Genomic DNA, 16,231 nt, shown 5'->3' with positions numbered 1-16,231 from the left:
GGCCGGGAGCGGTGCGCTCCCACCTCCCGCCGGTGCCCTCTCTCTCTCCCGGCCGGGAGCGGTGCGCTCCCACCTCCCGCCGGTGCCCTCTCTCTTTCCCGGCCGGGAGCGGTGCGCTCCCACCTCCCGCCGGGGCCTTCCCTCTTTCCCCGCACGGGGGCGCAGCGGGCGGGGCGCGGCGCGGGCGGAGCGCGCCCCCCGGCGGCGGGCGGTGCCGGCGGGGCCGCCCAGCGCCATTACCGCGGCCCGGCGAGGCCCCGCCCGCCGCCGGTGAGGAGCGCTTGGCGGGAGCGGCGGGAGCGGCGGCCGCCGGGATGCTGGGGGTGGCGGCGGCGGCGGCGGCGGCGGGGATCAACTGTAACAGGTAGGAGAGGCGCAGGGGCCGCCCGCGCCGTCCCGTCCCGCCTCCCGCGGCGGGCGGCTGCCGAGGGCGGCGCTTTGTCTCGGCCGGGCCGCTGTCACCGGCGGCTGCCCGAGAAAGGCGCTTTCCCGCTGCTCCCGCGGGCGCCGGCGGGGTCGGGCTGGGGTCCCGCCGAGGGGACGGGGGGCCCGCAGCCGTGCAGGGTGTCCCTGCTGCTCCTCCTGTGAAGTGTGCGTTCCGCGGGGAAACTTTTCCCCCGTCCCGGCAGCCGCAGCGAGAGGCACTGCAGGAATTCCTTCTCTCCGCAATCCCCTCCTCGGCGCTCGGCGCTCGCTCGGAGCGCTGGGGCGGGCCCTGTGCCCTTGTTGCAGCGATCGGGAAAAACACCCAGAACCGGGGCTCGCACGTCCCGGGAGCGGCGGGAGCGCCGTCTGATGCCCAGGGCATTAAAATGTCCTGGGCGGGTGGTGGCTATTAAAAGCATCATACTAAATAACCTCGGGTGTGGATGTGGTGAGATTCGTGATGTTTTATGCATATCCCACAGTTAGCGAGCAGTCCTATCTCGGGGACGGATTAATGGGGTGGACTACGGAAAGCAAAGGCTGCTCTGCTCATTGCCCAGCGTTTCAAAGCCTCGCCCTGTGCAGTTGTTTCTTGGGAAGAAATGGCCCTAATTAAAGCACTTGGCAAAGTATTGTGCTAATAGGTCAAAACCTGTAGCTGAGGGAAGGAAAAAGCTCTATTTTGGCAGCTTTATTTTGTAGCTGCCTTGGACTGCAGGTACAGGACGGCTGCTGGCACACAAACTTTAGCCTGTCTAGAGACTGCCTTATCTTTCCCGCGCCCGACTTATGCAGGCTCCTCCAGCTCTCCGCCATACCTTTGGAGGAAAGCTGTGGCAGTTGCCAAGTCAGGCTGAGTTTGGGCTACAGAGGTGCCATCCTGAGCGAGGTGAGCCAGCTTTGCTCCTAGGGGCAGTGCTCTGATGTCCTGGGCAGGATCTCACCAGACTTGACCAGTTTTTGCTCCAGTTGCATTGCAGCCACATGCTTAGAAAAAACATGATAATGTGATTCAGGTGCCCCTATGTATTGCGGGTAACTGTTTTTTCTTCAGATGTTCCAACAGCCACTTGCTTTCATAGTGGATGGTAGATGCTTCCAGACCAGGATTCTTTCTGCATTCCTGAAAGTGGCCGAGTTGTCAATAATTGTGCCACCAGCGTCAGTCAGTCGCGACTGTGCCTGTGCGTAGCTCTGTGTCTTTCAGCCCCACGCAGGTGCTCTGGCTGAGCCGCCTCTTTGGCCAGGTAAACAGAGCAATTGCATATTTGGCAGCTGTTCTGCTGAAGTTGTCAGGGAGCGGGCCAGCTGCCCTGCTGGTACACGCTTCCGAGGATATGAGCTAAGCTACACCCCTGGCACAGTGAGGATTTTGGGACAAAGTCAGACTAGAGCCTCCGCTTGCAGGAACTTGCAGAGATGCAGTAGCAGGGAGGTTACCTGCAGCAACATGCGGCTGCCAGCACTTCCTGGGAAGCCCTGATGGCAGCAGAGCCATCCAGGGTACAGCTGGTGAATCAAGCATCCTTTCACAGCAGCAGGAGCAATCATGCTGCCTCCTGGCCAAGCAAATCCTCCCATGGCTGAGAGTCAGCCTGGAGTCCTGCTGCTGGTGTGCCCCAAATAAAAACTGTTTGCCCAGTAAAGGCTGGACGTGGGGCCCCTTGGCTAAACTGGCTGGCTTTCTCTGTTCCTCTCACCATTCTTTTGGGGTGAATGGTTGTATGGAGGGGCTCTGCTGTGTTCAGGGAAGTGGAGGTGCTGTGGGGTTCACTGTCACAGAAGCTTGGCTTGAGGGAGCAGAGGGAGGTGCCGGCCAGGACAGCAGGGCTGCTCATCTGGCAGGGTGGCACAGTGGGGAGAAGCTGTGGAGTCAGCTCCTTCAGAGGGGGTTTTCTATAGATGATTCCAGTCTTCAGAAGTCAAAACAAAAAGGTAGCTGTCTTGGAAGATGCATTTTGATTTTGTAAAATACAAGAAAGGAAAATTAAAAATTGGTGTGTTTTCTTGTTTTGATTCTTTGGGGTTAAAAAACCCACTAAAAATGTGACTATTTCATTCAAACCTGCTTTTTGACAAAATGTAATGTGATCTCAAAGGCCTCCACAAGCTGAAATTCCCAAGGGATTTTGTATCTTGACTTTTGGGTCTGATTTAGAGAGTTTGAGTAATCTGAGTTTTGGCGAAGAAAACAAAAAAGGAAAGAATGAAGTGAGGTCTCTCTAGATTTGGTACACGGAAAAGCAGCAGACATCTGCTCAGCAGGTATGCGTAACTTTTTTTTTCCCTCCCCCTTTGTTTTATGGGGGCTTTTTGAACTTGAGTCACTCCCGTGGCTTTTGTTTTGCAACTAGAGGAATTTGGATGCTGGTGCTGTCACTTGAACAGTCCTTACTGAGGCACAGCTTTCTCACTCAGAATCACACGGGGAGACCAGACTCTGTCCTGGAAGTGAGGGATTTGGGTAAGGAGGGGTGTGCAGAGGGCTGATGCTGGGTTGTGGTGGGCTGTTCAGGATTGATTGGTGTGCTGCCTGGGGCTGATAGCTCATTGTGGCAGTGCCTGCTTGCTTTATAAATGTCCTCTGAATGTTGTAGGCAGCTTTTTCAGCTGGTTGTGCTGAACTCATCTTGATGTGTTATCATTGGAAGAAGTTTCATATGTGGTTCAGAGAAAAACATTAGCTTCTCCGTTCAGAGCCATTATTATCTTAAGCTTTTGTAGCTCCTAGAACAAACAGAGTTTTTCTTTGTAGCAAGAATTACAGGCCAGCATGCAGCAAAATACTGGAAAAAGCCAGGTCCTCTTTACTCCAAGTATAACTACACTTGAAAAACTAGTAGAGACTCGTTGGATTTACAGTTCTTATTTCACTGTAGACTGTGAAGCTGAAAAAGGGGGCACTTCATGGTGTTACTGGCTCTCATAGGGGATTCTAAATAAGAAGCTAAATGTGGTGCTACAGTTTGGTCTCAGTTGTAGTGCACAGGTCTTTTTCTTAGAACTTGCTCCATACAGTTACTGCAGGGGAACATTAATGGTCTGCAGTATACAGAGGGTGGTTTGCACAGTTAACAAATTCTTTTTCAAGTTGCAGTGAAATATTTATTATTGGAGCACTTAAGGCAATCTTTCCAGCTCCTGCAATTGTGGCTTCGTGCTGTGTGTTAGGTTACACATCCTGATTTGTCTATGCTTTGTTCTCCTCTGAAGCCCAGTTCAAAAGTTTTTCATTCTATAGCATAATGCAATCTCCTATTACTTTTCAATATAGGGAAGCCTTAATTATTAGCTGTGCTAAAAGCAGCTTGATAGTCAGTGGGGAAAATTACTCATGTCAGGCCTTTCCATGATGGCAAGTGCTGATGACAAGGAAAATGAAACTGACAGACACGTTTTCATAGCCAAAGCTTTCCCTTGTCTAAGCTATGCCTAGTGTGAACCAAGCAGCCGTGCGTGGTCTGCTGTTCTTGTCGTGTTGGGATGTGCTACAGAGCACGTCACCCTTAGCAGCCTGTGCACAAGTGCTTCTGTTGGGGCAGAAAGGGCAAAAGGTCCTAATTCAGTCTGACAATTAGGGAAAATGTAGCAGGGGACTGTGCCCTGGGGTTAATATTTTTCTTCCAATTAGGATGTTTCTTTGCAATTATTTCAGCCTTTTCCTTCCTGTGATGTGTAAGTCTTTATGAAAATGCTGACTTCTGTTTTTTAAGTAGATAGAAGCAGGGGGGAAAAAAGTCAGGATACTGTAATTTCCTTGTAATTACTATGGTTTTGTGTACCATAGCAACTCTTTATGTCAAACAGTTTGCTGAATTTGTCTCAGCATCTGGAGGCTGTCAGCAATATGCAGGATGCCAGAAGCTGATAGTGCGGCCAATGACAAACTATGGACAAAGTGGACCTCCTCTGCAGCCTGTTCCTCTGCCAAAATGGCATAGTCTGGAGCCCCCTATAGTGCATGAAAAATAACATTACAACATGGTTGGCACCTAGGAGGAGGTTTTATGCTCTGCATTTTTCATATTGATTGCTTTTCTTTATATGGTTAATAAGAAGTTCTTGAATTCCAGCTTGGATGATCCTTCTTTTCATTGCATTTTGATTTATTAAAAAACCTCACCGGCCACTTCTGTAGAATTCAGTGAGAAGATGGGTCCTTAATCATGTGGATTTAGGGTTGTTTCAAACACTGGTTGCATTAAATAGTTTGAAGAACTGAGAACACACTGGTGGGTGTTGTCTGAGTGAAACCTAAACTGGTGTGAAGAGTAGAGTTAAAACCAGGGGGGGGAGATATTTCTTGCATCATGGGTGGGAATTGATGTGAATCACTGGGGAGCTAAGGCATTGTAATGACTTTATGAACATTTCCTGGGTGGCCAGAGCAGCATGGAGCAGCTGCTGTGCTCAAAATTAATAGAGTTTTCTGTATTAATATGTTGTTTTATTGTAGTTGGGGGCACTGGGAAAGACCACAGCAAAGCAATGCAGCAATGCCTGCAAATATTTGGGAGGCAACAACATGGCAAACTGGCTTCAGTCCAGACCCCACACTGACATTCAGCAGCTGTGGGATTGATGTGGGGAGAGGGAACCACGCAGAGAATTAGTTTCAAATCCACCCTGGGAGGGAAAAAAGGGACCTTGATAATTTGCAAAGAGTCTTTTGTGGGGGCCTGGCCATCCGTACCAGGGCTGGGTGCTGCCTGGCCAGGGCAGGGAACTGGCTGTCAGCCTCCTGCCTCGCAGAACACAGCATCCCTGAGCCCTCCTTTGGTGTCTCCTGGCACACTCCACCTCTGATTTGGGAATGCAGAGTACGCTTGGCAGGCAGGGAAGCAGGGGGTGCCACTGGCACTGCTGGGGGAAGGTGGCCCCTGTGGATTCAAGGCTGAATTGGCACAGCAGCCTCTGCTTGCAAAACCCTCGGTTTTTGTGAGGAAATGCTTGCAAATAGGCACATGTTGCTGAGCTTTGCATATGTTCTCTTCTGAACTGTGTTGGTAGCAGGACAGACTTGTGTTTCATGGCAGAGAGATGGACATTTGTGCTGTATTAAGTAATTTATTTTTGCTAGGGTCTGCTGTAAGTGGGCTGAGATTCACTAGGCAATGGCCATCTCCCAGACCCAGCTCTGGCCAGTGTTATGATTCACGACAGATCACCTATGGGCCATGCCAGGGCAGCTGCTCTTCCCATGGGCAGTGATGGTTACAGAGATGTTTTAATTAAGCATGTGGTTGTGCTACAGCTGCCTGTGGTGACCCACACATTCCTATCCCCCAGCATTTCTAGTGCCAGCACCAGGGACCTGAGCCAGCTGAAAACCTATGGTGAGGGAGAATGGTAGATACATAGATTTAAAACTGACTTTCTCTCAATCTGGAATGATTCCTTGATCTTGTAGGTGGCAGTGATGTCCGTGGGAAAGAACTTGGCAAAGGTGGCAGTACCCATTTTGGCAGAGAGCAGTTTGAAAAGTGGAATTCTGTGACAAGGTGTTGGGGATTTGAAGAAGGAGGGAGCAGTGTTTGGTGGTGGTCTGGGCTGGGTCCGGGGACTGCTGCCCTGGGTGCAGTGTCAGGTTGGGAGTCCATGCTCTGTTGCACTGGAAGAAGGATCACCTACCTGCCTGCAGGTGTTGTGGAAGGATTGTCTGGGCAATTTTGCTTTCTGTTGTGGGAAGTGCACTTGAGTGTCCTCTCTGCAGCTTGCTGTACTCTCCTACGGCTCTGTCTGAAGGGAAACCACCCCGGCAGTGGTTTTGTCACAGTTGTCACTGAATTGGTTTGCAGAAATACCTTCAAAGGATTCAGAGGAAGGAAATCTCATGTCCTACCCCCCTGACAGGTAGTTTATGGTTAGAAAGGGCACAGAGAACAGTGACACATCTTAATGCCTGTTTAAATCACCTGACATTTGTTGGCATGACAAGACTTCATGATCTGGAGATGCCCATGGGCTTTCTTCACCCATTGCTTTTGGGTCCCAGAGGAACTGGTTGCTGTTTGTACCCACTTGTACTGTCAGAAAAAAAAAATAGAACAAGATCTGCAGTGAGCTCATGCAGGCTGAGCTCTCCAGGCAGAGGCAGAGCTGTGGGGCAGCCACAGCACACGTGGCTGCTGGCTTTTTCTCAACCACTGTGTCCTGGGGACAAGGCAGGCTGTGGGAGAGGGGCTTGTTGGGAGGTGTCGATCAGCTTCACTGGAACTGAAAAAAGAACAGGCGCTTCTCTAATGAGACATTTCTGTAGTACTTTAAACAACCCAGAAAACAATTTTTCTCCTTTCTGTGCTTCCTTTTGTGAGTCTATGAAGTTGCAAGAGAGAGGTAATATTCTGATTATATGAAAAAGGATTTGAAATGGAGCATTTTAAAGCTGCTGCTGTTAAGAAAAAGCTGAGTTTTGAATCTTTGTTCCTTCATTCACATTTTTTTTCCTTTTTGTTAGCCAGTCTCAGGAAATGAGAACATTCTTTTGGCTTTCTGTGCCTGAGTCACATCTTATATATATATCTATCTATATATAAAAATACGTTAAAACATCTGGAGATGTTTGTTTCAGAGAGGTACTTGTTTTGTGTTAGAGTGTCTGAACTTTAAGTGTTTATACACAGTTGGATGTTTCCAGAATTTCCCATACTTCTCGGGTTACAAGGACATGTATATTGCTCTCAGAAAAGCAAAGGGAAATGTGCTGATAACCTAGGGAATATACAAATAAGTTAAAGTAAAGCCTTTCAAGAAAGTGAGAATTTACCTTTTTTTTTTTTCCAAAATTAAACTATCAAGCTACTGTTTAGCTTGAGTTGCATCCAAATATGTAGTTGTTTAATATTTGCTAAGTATATATTTTTAATAAAAAGGTGTGAGGAGGAAAATCAGAAAATATCAGTATCTTTTTCCTTGTTCTTTTTTTCTTAAAAAAAGGGGGAAAGGAAGTATTTAAAAGTTTATTACACCCATCTCTGCTTCTGAGTGGGCTGACACTCACTGGGCTCTGGCAGTGCTCTGAGTGCACGGTGGGGTCTCCCTGCCTCCCTCTGTCCTCCCACCGGGGTCACACGGAGATCGTGAGACCGCTCTGAAAGGAAAAACAAAAATCCATTTAGTTTAAACCAAAGGCCAAATATTTAACTTTAGTGGGGGAGGTGGTAGGATTTAGGAGAACGAGTAAAATTTCCACCCTTGGTTGTTTAACATAGCTGCACTGAGAATGGTGGGAAGCTGGGGATGGTGGCTGCTGGTGGTGCCCTGTGCAGGGAGGGATGCAGGGATGGCATGGGGTGTGAGGATTCCCCAAAGGGGCTCCATCTGCCATGACCACATAATCTCCAGGTGTTCACAGCAGCTTCTCCTCCCACAGCTTCCACTGAAATGCCCTTGAGTTTATGGCTTGGTTACAAAACTGCTCAGTGATCAAATATTTTGATTGCATCCTGGCCTTCCTGTTAGTTGCTTTGATCTTCTCTCATTAGAGGATTGTATCGGACTTTCAAAAGCCTTGTTTGTTGAAATAGTTGTATAAATATGATCCTCAGGGTAGGTGTTATTTCAGAAAGTCTTATCTCCCAGAAGAAAATCTACCTCCTTTTTCCCCTTCAGTGGGCTCATTTGCTGTTGTGCATCAAAGTGTGATTTCTGTAATCCTATCCAAGAACAGCAGTTAATTGTTAATTGTTTGAAATAATTCAAAGGCCAGTGGGTCTTATTCTTTTGGTTGATTGCCTGCTCATTCAAACATTGAAGAACTGTTTCAGGTTCACATTAAAAAAAAAAATAAATAAATAAATACAAGAAACTCACAGAAGGAGGACAGTCATGGGTGGGGTGGAACTAAAGGGCTCGCAGCCCTGGGCTGAATCCCGTGTTGAATTCTCTCACAGTTAAAATTTCTCTCTTTTCGAAGTGGAAAGGCTCCCTTTTCCATGTGCATCCTGGTCAAGGGATGTCCCTTCTGAAAGGGCTTCGTACAGCCTCACTTTGTGCCATGCTGGAAGCTGGATGTCTTCAGGCATTGGCACAGGGCAGTCTGGTCACCATGTGGGGTTTAGTTTTGGGTGGTGGAGTTGTGCCATAGCTTTACAGCGAGATGAAGTGAGGGAGGAGGGCTGGAATATTGCTGGTGGATACACATGGTATAAGCCTGAAGGTCAAAATTTCCAAACTTTGTCTAAGGCTGAAATCCACATTTTCCTTATTGTCACATGCAGGATAGCAATTATCAAACTTCACTCCAGCAGGATCTGAGGATTTTTAAGGGTGATGGGGTGTTCCATGTGTCAGGATTCTCAGGGAAAGGTGGGATTCTCCTTGATGTCAGCTCATACCCACCCGAGGCAGATCTCACCCTGCCGCTGCTGCTCTTCCGACCCATCCGATCAAGGTGAAGATGACCCTGCCCAAGGGAGACCTTCCAAACCATTCTCTTATCCCCTCCACAACCTGCATTAAAGTCTGCTGCTGGACCAGGCCTTCATTTTGAAAAGTACGGGGCAAATGAAACACTGTTTCCAGTGTCATGTATTAATGAGGCTGCTTAATTTTGATGTGAGTGAAGCTCTCTGTGCTTGTGGTTGCTGGTGCACTGCAAGGGGGAAATAATTTGGACTTCTTGTGTCAAATTGCATCTGAGTCATGAATGTGAAAATCAATATTTTTATCATTACCATGCAGAGGTGGGTGAACAGTACAGTTAAGAGGATCCTTGACATCACCCTTGGGAGAATTACTAGCGGATGATAAAATGGCAAAGGATCCAGGAACAGAAATATTGCATTACTGCTCAGGTTTCATGAGAAATCTTTCTGCTCACCTTGGGCTATTTATTAATTTATGAATAGCTTTGTCAACTTGTACTTGAAAGAGACATTGAAGAAGTTTAATGTCATTGTGTGATACTGGTGTCTTTTCAGGGCGGTTTCAGGCAGGACAGATTCCCAAGGAAGGCAGGATTACCATAATGAGTATTTTGTGTCATCTGAGGTGAAAGTGGTCTAATAATTTTTACCTGATGGATTTTGGTAATGTTTAGCTGTGTAGTGGCTTGATTTCAGTAATGGATTTTCTGTTAAGTCTAACAGCACACAGTTAAAAACATGCAGCAGTGTTACTTCCACGCATGTACAAAAACAAGCACCAGAATTCACGGATGGGATGGGGCAGATGCTGGGATCTCAGTCACTGTGGGCCCAGCAGAGCAGCTGTAGCCATCACTGGGTGGCTGAGGGGGTGGTAATGTAGCCTGGGAGGTTTTCTGTGTTAAGAAGGGCTCTGTTCTCCCAAAGGAGGAGCTGCACCACTGAAAGCTGTCTTCTGGTGTCCAGCCTCTGTAGGCATGAAGGGTCTTGATCGTACAAATGTCAAGCAGAGGATATTTCTCTTATATATTGAGTAATGTTCCTTCCTTGGTTTGCATTGCCAGGTATTTGCTGGTTGTCCCTACCACAGTGGGAGGGGAATATAGTGAAAAGCTGCTGAGTCCAGATTTTTTAACCTATCATTAAGCCTTTGTCATGAAAGCAAATGCAAAATGAGCAGAGCCTTAGTTCCAAGTCAAAAGGTTTTTCAAACTTGGAAAGAATAATAGATCAGCTCTGTGTTCATGGTTTAAATGGTAATGTTCTTGGAGCTGGTCTTGGAGATGCAAGGAAGGCAGGGTCTACCTGAATTAATTGTGAAGAAATCCATTGTTCAAAAAATGCTTTTCTTTGTACCACAGAGGTCTTGTGGTATCAAGTTCATATGGACTTAAAGTTTAATAAGGCAAAAGCATTGGAGCTGTCAGTATCCAATATTTCATGTTTTGGTGCTGAATTGCATTAACTGAAAACTTTTTCCTATGCTTTTTTCCTTATGGTATTAAGAGAAGTCAGGGAGGACAAGGAGATCATATTTATTTCAAGCGTTCTTATCTTAAAGTGAACATTAAAAATGTTTAAAAAGGACATAGTTGCTTTTCAGAAATTGATAGTGAAATGTATCTAAGTAAAAATAATAAAATTAATATTTAGTCTGAAGACAATTACGGTCCTCATGCTTACACAGAGCCCTTAAGTTAAATTCCTAAATTCAGTCAGGTCAAGTTATGAGTTTAAATTTTAATTTCCTTGAAGCCAAGAACTCAAGTGCAAAACGCATGTCCTCAGCAGGACCTGGGTTCACCCTCACAGTTCGTGGCTTATGTGAGGGTTGAGTGTATGTGTGTTCTGTATTCTCTTTATAGGCTTTTTTGTAACACTGGCACATAAAATATTTAAACCAACCACACAGGTAAAAAGAGTAGCAAGAGAAAGTACAGTTTGGGTTTTTTTTTAGTGATTCTGCCATAAATTTTTTCTTAACTCTGTTCATTGCTTACAAGCAGGTGTTGCAATAGGGTGTTGTTTCCAAATTACTATTAGCAGTTGTCTGGTCAGGATATAAACAAACACAGGGTGCCCCTTCTGAAGTCTTTCTTCCAAGGCAAGAAATTCACCATCAAGAATTAAGATTTTAGCAGATGATGGTGTGGCACCAAAAGCCCTGTGGCAAGGGGTGCTTTGGTGCCTGTCACCTCCACAAATGGTCTTTTGACATTTTGGTCCCGGATGCTGGGAAGTTGCACCTGCCCCTCTTTAGGATGCTGCGCACTGGAGCTGATGGTATGGCATGGCACAGCTCGACCAGGGGAGGAGTCCCAAATGGCTGCTCCATGGCTGGTAAAGGTTACAGACCTTCCTGCCATGTCTGTCCTCATGGGGTTCCTGCGCCAACACACAAAGTTTGCTCCATGTAAGTAACAAAGGAGTTGAGGAAAGCAAGTAGCAGCATCAGGAAGCATGTAAACACAAGGCAGTAGTTGGCAGCCTGTGTAGTAACATGGGTGTGGGAGCCTTCCTGTCCACCTTATCAGGTGGTAATTCTGCCTCTCCTATCTTTTCTCAGCACCAGAAGAGTTTTTTCCTTATGTATCTTATCATTTTTTATTACCTTATACCTTATATTATCTTTTATTTTTATTACCTTATACCTGCATGCTATGATGTTTCATTTCCTAATAGCTCAGGTGTATCCTGTTTATTTGCTTCTGTAAATAACACATTTTCTGTGCTAAAAAATGTGTGCTTTTAGAGAGGACACACATCTTTGGTGCTTCATCAGCCTGCACTGCAACAGTGGCTTTCTCTTCATCACAGAGGCAGGCTGCTGTGCTGTGAACCAGTTGCACTCATAACTTATGTGCAGGGGGAGAAGAGAGGGAACTGCTGAAGTCAGGGATTGTTGGCTTATTCAGTAGTTATGAAGAGCCAAACTGAGCTCAGTTCTAGCTAACTGGCCAGGGTGCTACTGCTTCCTTCACTAGAGCTCTCTGCATAGTTACTGCCTGCATGACTCCTTACAATCCAGTTCCTTTCAAATCTGCAGGGGTCTGTTATTAACTTCAATAGAAATGGATTAATGAAGCTTTGTGACAATTCCTCTAGACTGCATGCATATAATTGGAGAATTCTACACCAGTTTGATTACCTTCAGCTCATTGTTAGGGATGAAGAAATGACTGTGTGACCTCTCACTGTTTAATGTTTCTGATAACGTGCAAATTCTAGAGGTTAGAGTGTTAAACTAATACAGTTAAGACAGCAAGTCTTAACCAATTTTCCTCAAAGCCAATTGAAATTCCACTGCTCTATTTATTGGAGCTTGATTTAGTCTTAAGGGTCCATAAGTGGAACATCAATGGCCAAATAAGACAAAATACCTGCTAATACTTGGAAACTGGTTCTGTCAGCTTTGAAACCTTGCTGCTTTGTCTGAGGTATAGGAACAAAACCATCGCTGTTCTGAATTCGCTCTGTATAGATGGTGCAGTAAGGTCAGCCTTGTAAGACGAGGATATTTTCCTAATCTCTGATTTCTCATATTTAAAGAAGAGCAGCTGATTATTATACAGATGGGTCTAGCATCTTATGTGACACCACCACGCCTGGCCAGTGTCGCATCCCTGTGCCTATAGATAAATGTCTTCAGCTGAAGTTGCCATACACTGGATTTGATACCTATTTTGTATACTTTATACTTGTTTTATAAAATACTAATTAAGACTGTTTCAGCTTTTTTAATACTAATGACCTGAATTTAATTTTAAAATTATCATTGTAGTATTTATATATATATATATATATATAACTATGTAGTTTTACTTACAGCATTTTTCAACAGATCTCTGTGATGCCTTTTTTCGCTGCAGTTGGGTTTGCATGGTTTGGCAACTGGCCATGCAAATATAAATGTGTGAAATAAAACAAAAATTGGAAAAGCAGAGTGAGCCACTGTCACCACAGGTCTGCTTGCTCATAGGGTCAGAGCCCAGATGAGTTTGGTTTCAGCCTTATGCAGTGGAGTGTTACGAAGTTGTGTATTAACCCAGTGTACTGCTAACTGGCATCATTTAATTTACATTTTTAGCCCGGTAGTCACTTGGTGGTGGCCTGCATGTTGTTCTTTGGTGCAAACAAAGTGGTCATGGATGGAGAAGCAAGGAGGAGGTTCCTGTTCACTGGGGCTTTTGTGAGTCCTCAGTCACACCCCTCTGAGGTGTGAAATTTACAGCAAGTGAGTTGTGTTCATGAAAGGGAGCTGAGCTCTGGGTTGGCAGTGGAGTTACTGCTGCAGGCGGGTAGGGAGTGGGGTGGGGTTGGTGTCCATGGAACTGTGGATTGTGAGGCTCCTGGTGACCTGTCTGAGAGCCAGGCTCTGACTCTGGCAGAGGTGAGGTCAGGGGATCTCCTGGTCCACTCCCATGGTGTAGTGGTGTTCTGCGCTAGTTAAATTTTGACAAAGTGAGAACACCCTTTCAATAAAGAGAGCAGGGGAAAAGTGCTGTGCCTTGTAACAGTGGTTAGTGAAGGATACACATGAATAAAAGAGCAGCAGGAAAGTTGACATTTATACATCAGCTTGGTCAGGAGGATTTTAATAACTTATGATTCATCCCACAAGCTGTGGGGCTCTGAATCACCTGTGGGCAGGCAGTTCAGTACTGAAGAGATTAAAAAAGGAAGGTGAATATAAGGCAGTATCTAAGTCACTGTGGTTTCTAAGGTGGTTTCTTAGAATTTATACTGCTTGCTCAGTGTTTCTTGCCTTAGTTGGTATTGTGCAAGTATTTTTCAGTGACATTAAGAACAGCAAATTGGGATTTAATGGTAAAAACAGTATTTCTGTTAATTTGGTATCATCCCCCTCTTCCCTATGAACTAGATTTGATTTTGGACAACTGTAATGATTTATCCATTAAGTTGCTGAAATAATAGTCTCTGTGAGTCCTGTGAGTGTTTTGGGTTTTTTTTTTTTGCATTTCTAATTAATTTATGCTGGTGATTTCTGCTGAGTGCTGAGCACCTAGTTGGGCTGCTCAGATTACCTTTTATTATCTTCTTTATAAACACTTGTGGAAAAGCTAATTTCTGAAGAGGATAATTGCAAAGCAATGTTAGAGCAGATTTGCTGCCCTTGCAGTATCAAGTAAATGTAATATTAAGCAGATGATTGGACTACTTTTGCTTTCACACTACAGCATTCCCATTTGCTTTCACACTGCAGCATTCCCATTGTAGCATCCCAAAAGTCAAGGGGGTGGGAGAGGGAGTGCTTAAAGTACAATGATTGCTAAAATCCAGTGAAAAGAGAATAACCCTGCTGCCATGGGATTTTTAGAAGGGGCTAGCATTTTTAGGTCTGTTTTATTCCATTTAACAGTACTGGCAGATTTGGGCTATAAAGAACTCTGGTTCCCATCCCACTTTCTGAAAGATAATATTGGTAGGTTTCAGGGGCACCCTGGTAAGGTGAAGTGCAGCTTAGGGTTGGGCTTAAATTTATGCATGATGCCACTTGGTGGGACAGACATGGTCAGACACAGACACAAATGATGTCTGTGTTTAATTGGGCAGAGCACACAGCACAGAATTTATGCCAGCTGTTGGAAGAGTAAAGGTAACTTCATGGTGGTTGGTACGTTTTAGAGCAGGACAGGTTACCTGCCACAATTGTTTTTTAAAACATCTGGTCAGGGTAAGAAAGTTTCTGTGGACTGGTAGTCTGCATCATCCTGCTGCAGCATGTTTGAATCCACCCAAGCTACTGTGAAACAGGCTATCTGTAAACTGTGTCTCTGAACTGTGATTTCAAGGGGACGGCAACTTGCTGAAGGTCAGAGAGCAAGCCAGGAATGGTATACAGATTTTGTTCTTGTTGTTGTTGTTTGTTTGGGAAAAAGAAAGCTTAAAAACAAACAAACACAACCAGCAAACAAAATAAAGGAAGCCTTTGCTTTCCCAAACGTTTTGCTCTTAAGAGCATAAGCAATGAGGTAATCTTGAACTAGCATTTCATCTCCTACTTTATGAGGAAAAACCAGCCCCTTTTTTTCCTTAGTGGTATCTGGTTTATGAATCTTTTGGTTTTATACTCTCACTTTCAAGTTGATTGGACTGATTGTTCTATGTTTGGGAAGATTCCTTTGAGCAGTCAAAGCATACATTAATGATTGGATTGAAGATAAAGCAACCTCCTCTCTGGGTAGAGCTGCTGCTCTGAGCCCAAAAGCAGGGTGCTGTCCTCCAGCTCCTGTCTGCAAGGTGGTGGCAGCACTGCACAGTCCCCTCAGTAGCATTCATCCCTCCCTTTGGGTGGATATGGGCCATTTGGCAGGGTTGGCCTATCTTAATTCCTTAAATTTAATAAAACCATGCATTTCTATTGTACTTTATCCACATACAAATAACATATTTATTAAGATTTCCCTAGCTGAAAGAATTCAGTGGGAAATCCTGTGGCTGTTCTGACAACCAGAAAATTTTATCTTCATTTCTCTTTCTTCTCTTTTGCCTCTTGCACTATATAGTTGCTGTTCCATACTTCCTGGCAGTGGTGATTAAAACTGAGGGCTGATTTAATTTTTAATTTTATTTTTAATAGCTTTTGACATTTATAGGCTGAAAGTCATGGACATGGGAAAAACAGAATTTAAAGGAATTTTGGGCCACTTCAAGCATTTTTTTTTTGAGAAAATCTGATTTAATTTCAAGTCTTAGGTACAGAATAGTTCAGGATTATTTAAATCTGAGTAATTTAAAAGCTGGTTTTTTGCAATGAACCCAGGAAGAGAAGGCTGGGTTACAAGTCCTATTTTGGGGACCACTGAACATCTTAAGCTGTTCTCATTCATGTCAGCAGAAGTTCAGAAACATTTCTCCAACCATTTTTTTCAAGGTGCTTCCGAGTCTCACTTTCATTTCACATATTGTATTTCATATAATACTGGTGTATGTCATCTTCTCTGGCTTTATTACTGTCTTGAATTCATTTACTGGAATTCCTGTGCTTTCTTTTAAGCATCTGCTCTTAACCACTAATAAATCTGGAACATACTCAGACTTGGTGGGATGTTGGACTTCACAGGAGGGAACTTCATTGTTTCCCTTTATGGGCTGCGGCTTCCAGAGTACCAATTATGGTAATTGCCTTCCCCTCCCTCCCACCGTCCATCATCTGGAGTCCTCTCGTACTGCATCAGCTTTTTCTACCCAAACTGTCTCTGCCTATTGCTGCCTTTGTCTCTGCTTCCTGCTGTGGGAAGAAGATTCCCTGCAAATCCCATCTGAACTGCTGCTTCATCTGCAATGACTGCAAGAAGTTTTAAGTAACTTGAAATGGCACAGAAGAACAGCCAGAGGCCCAGCCTGAAAGATAAGATTTGAAATTAGAGTACATGCCTGACATCGCATATTTTACTGAATTCTTGTTTTCACTCTTT

General features: G+C 45.1%; 1 protein-coding gene across 1 annotated transcript in view; it reads left to right on the top strand.

Annotated features, from left to right (window-relative positions):
• Nucleotides 1-231: 231 nt before the first annotated feature.
• The window catches only part of LIMS1 (LIM zinc finger domain containing 1), a 68,272-nt gene continuing 52,272 nt past the window's right edge, over nt 232-16,231 (top strand). Inside the window, exon 1 of the mRNA XM_084225800.1 lies at nt 232-364. Coding sequence (XP_084081926.1) covers nt 315-364 — 50 coding nt within the window. The 5' untranslated portion in view covers nt 232-314. The remainder of the gene's footprint in view (nt 365-16,231) is intronic.

Source organism: Fringilla coelebs (assembly GCF_963513975.1).
Source record: "Fringilla coelebs genome assembly, chromosome: 2".
Taxonomy (NCBI): domain Eukaryota; kingdom Metazoa; phylum Chordata; class Aves; order Passeriformes; family Fringillidae; genus Fringilla; species Fringilla coelebs.
This window is presented reverse-complemented; position numbering and strand designations above follow the sequence as displayed.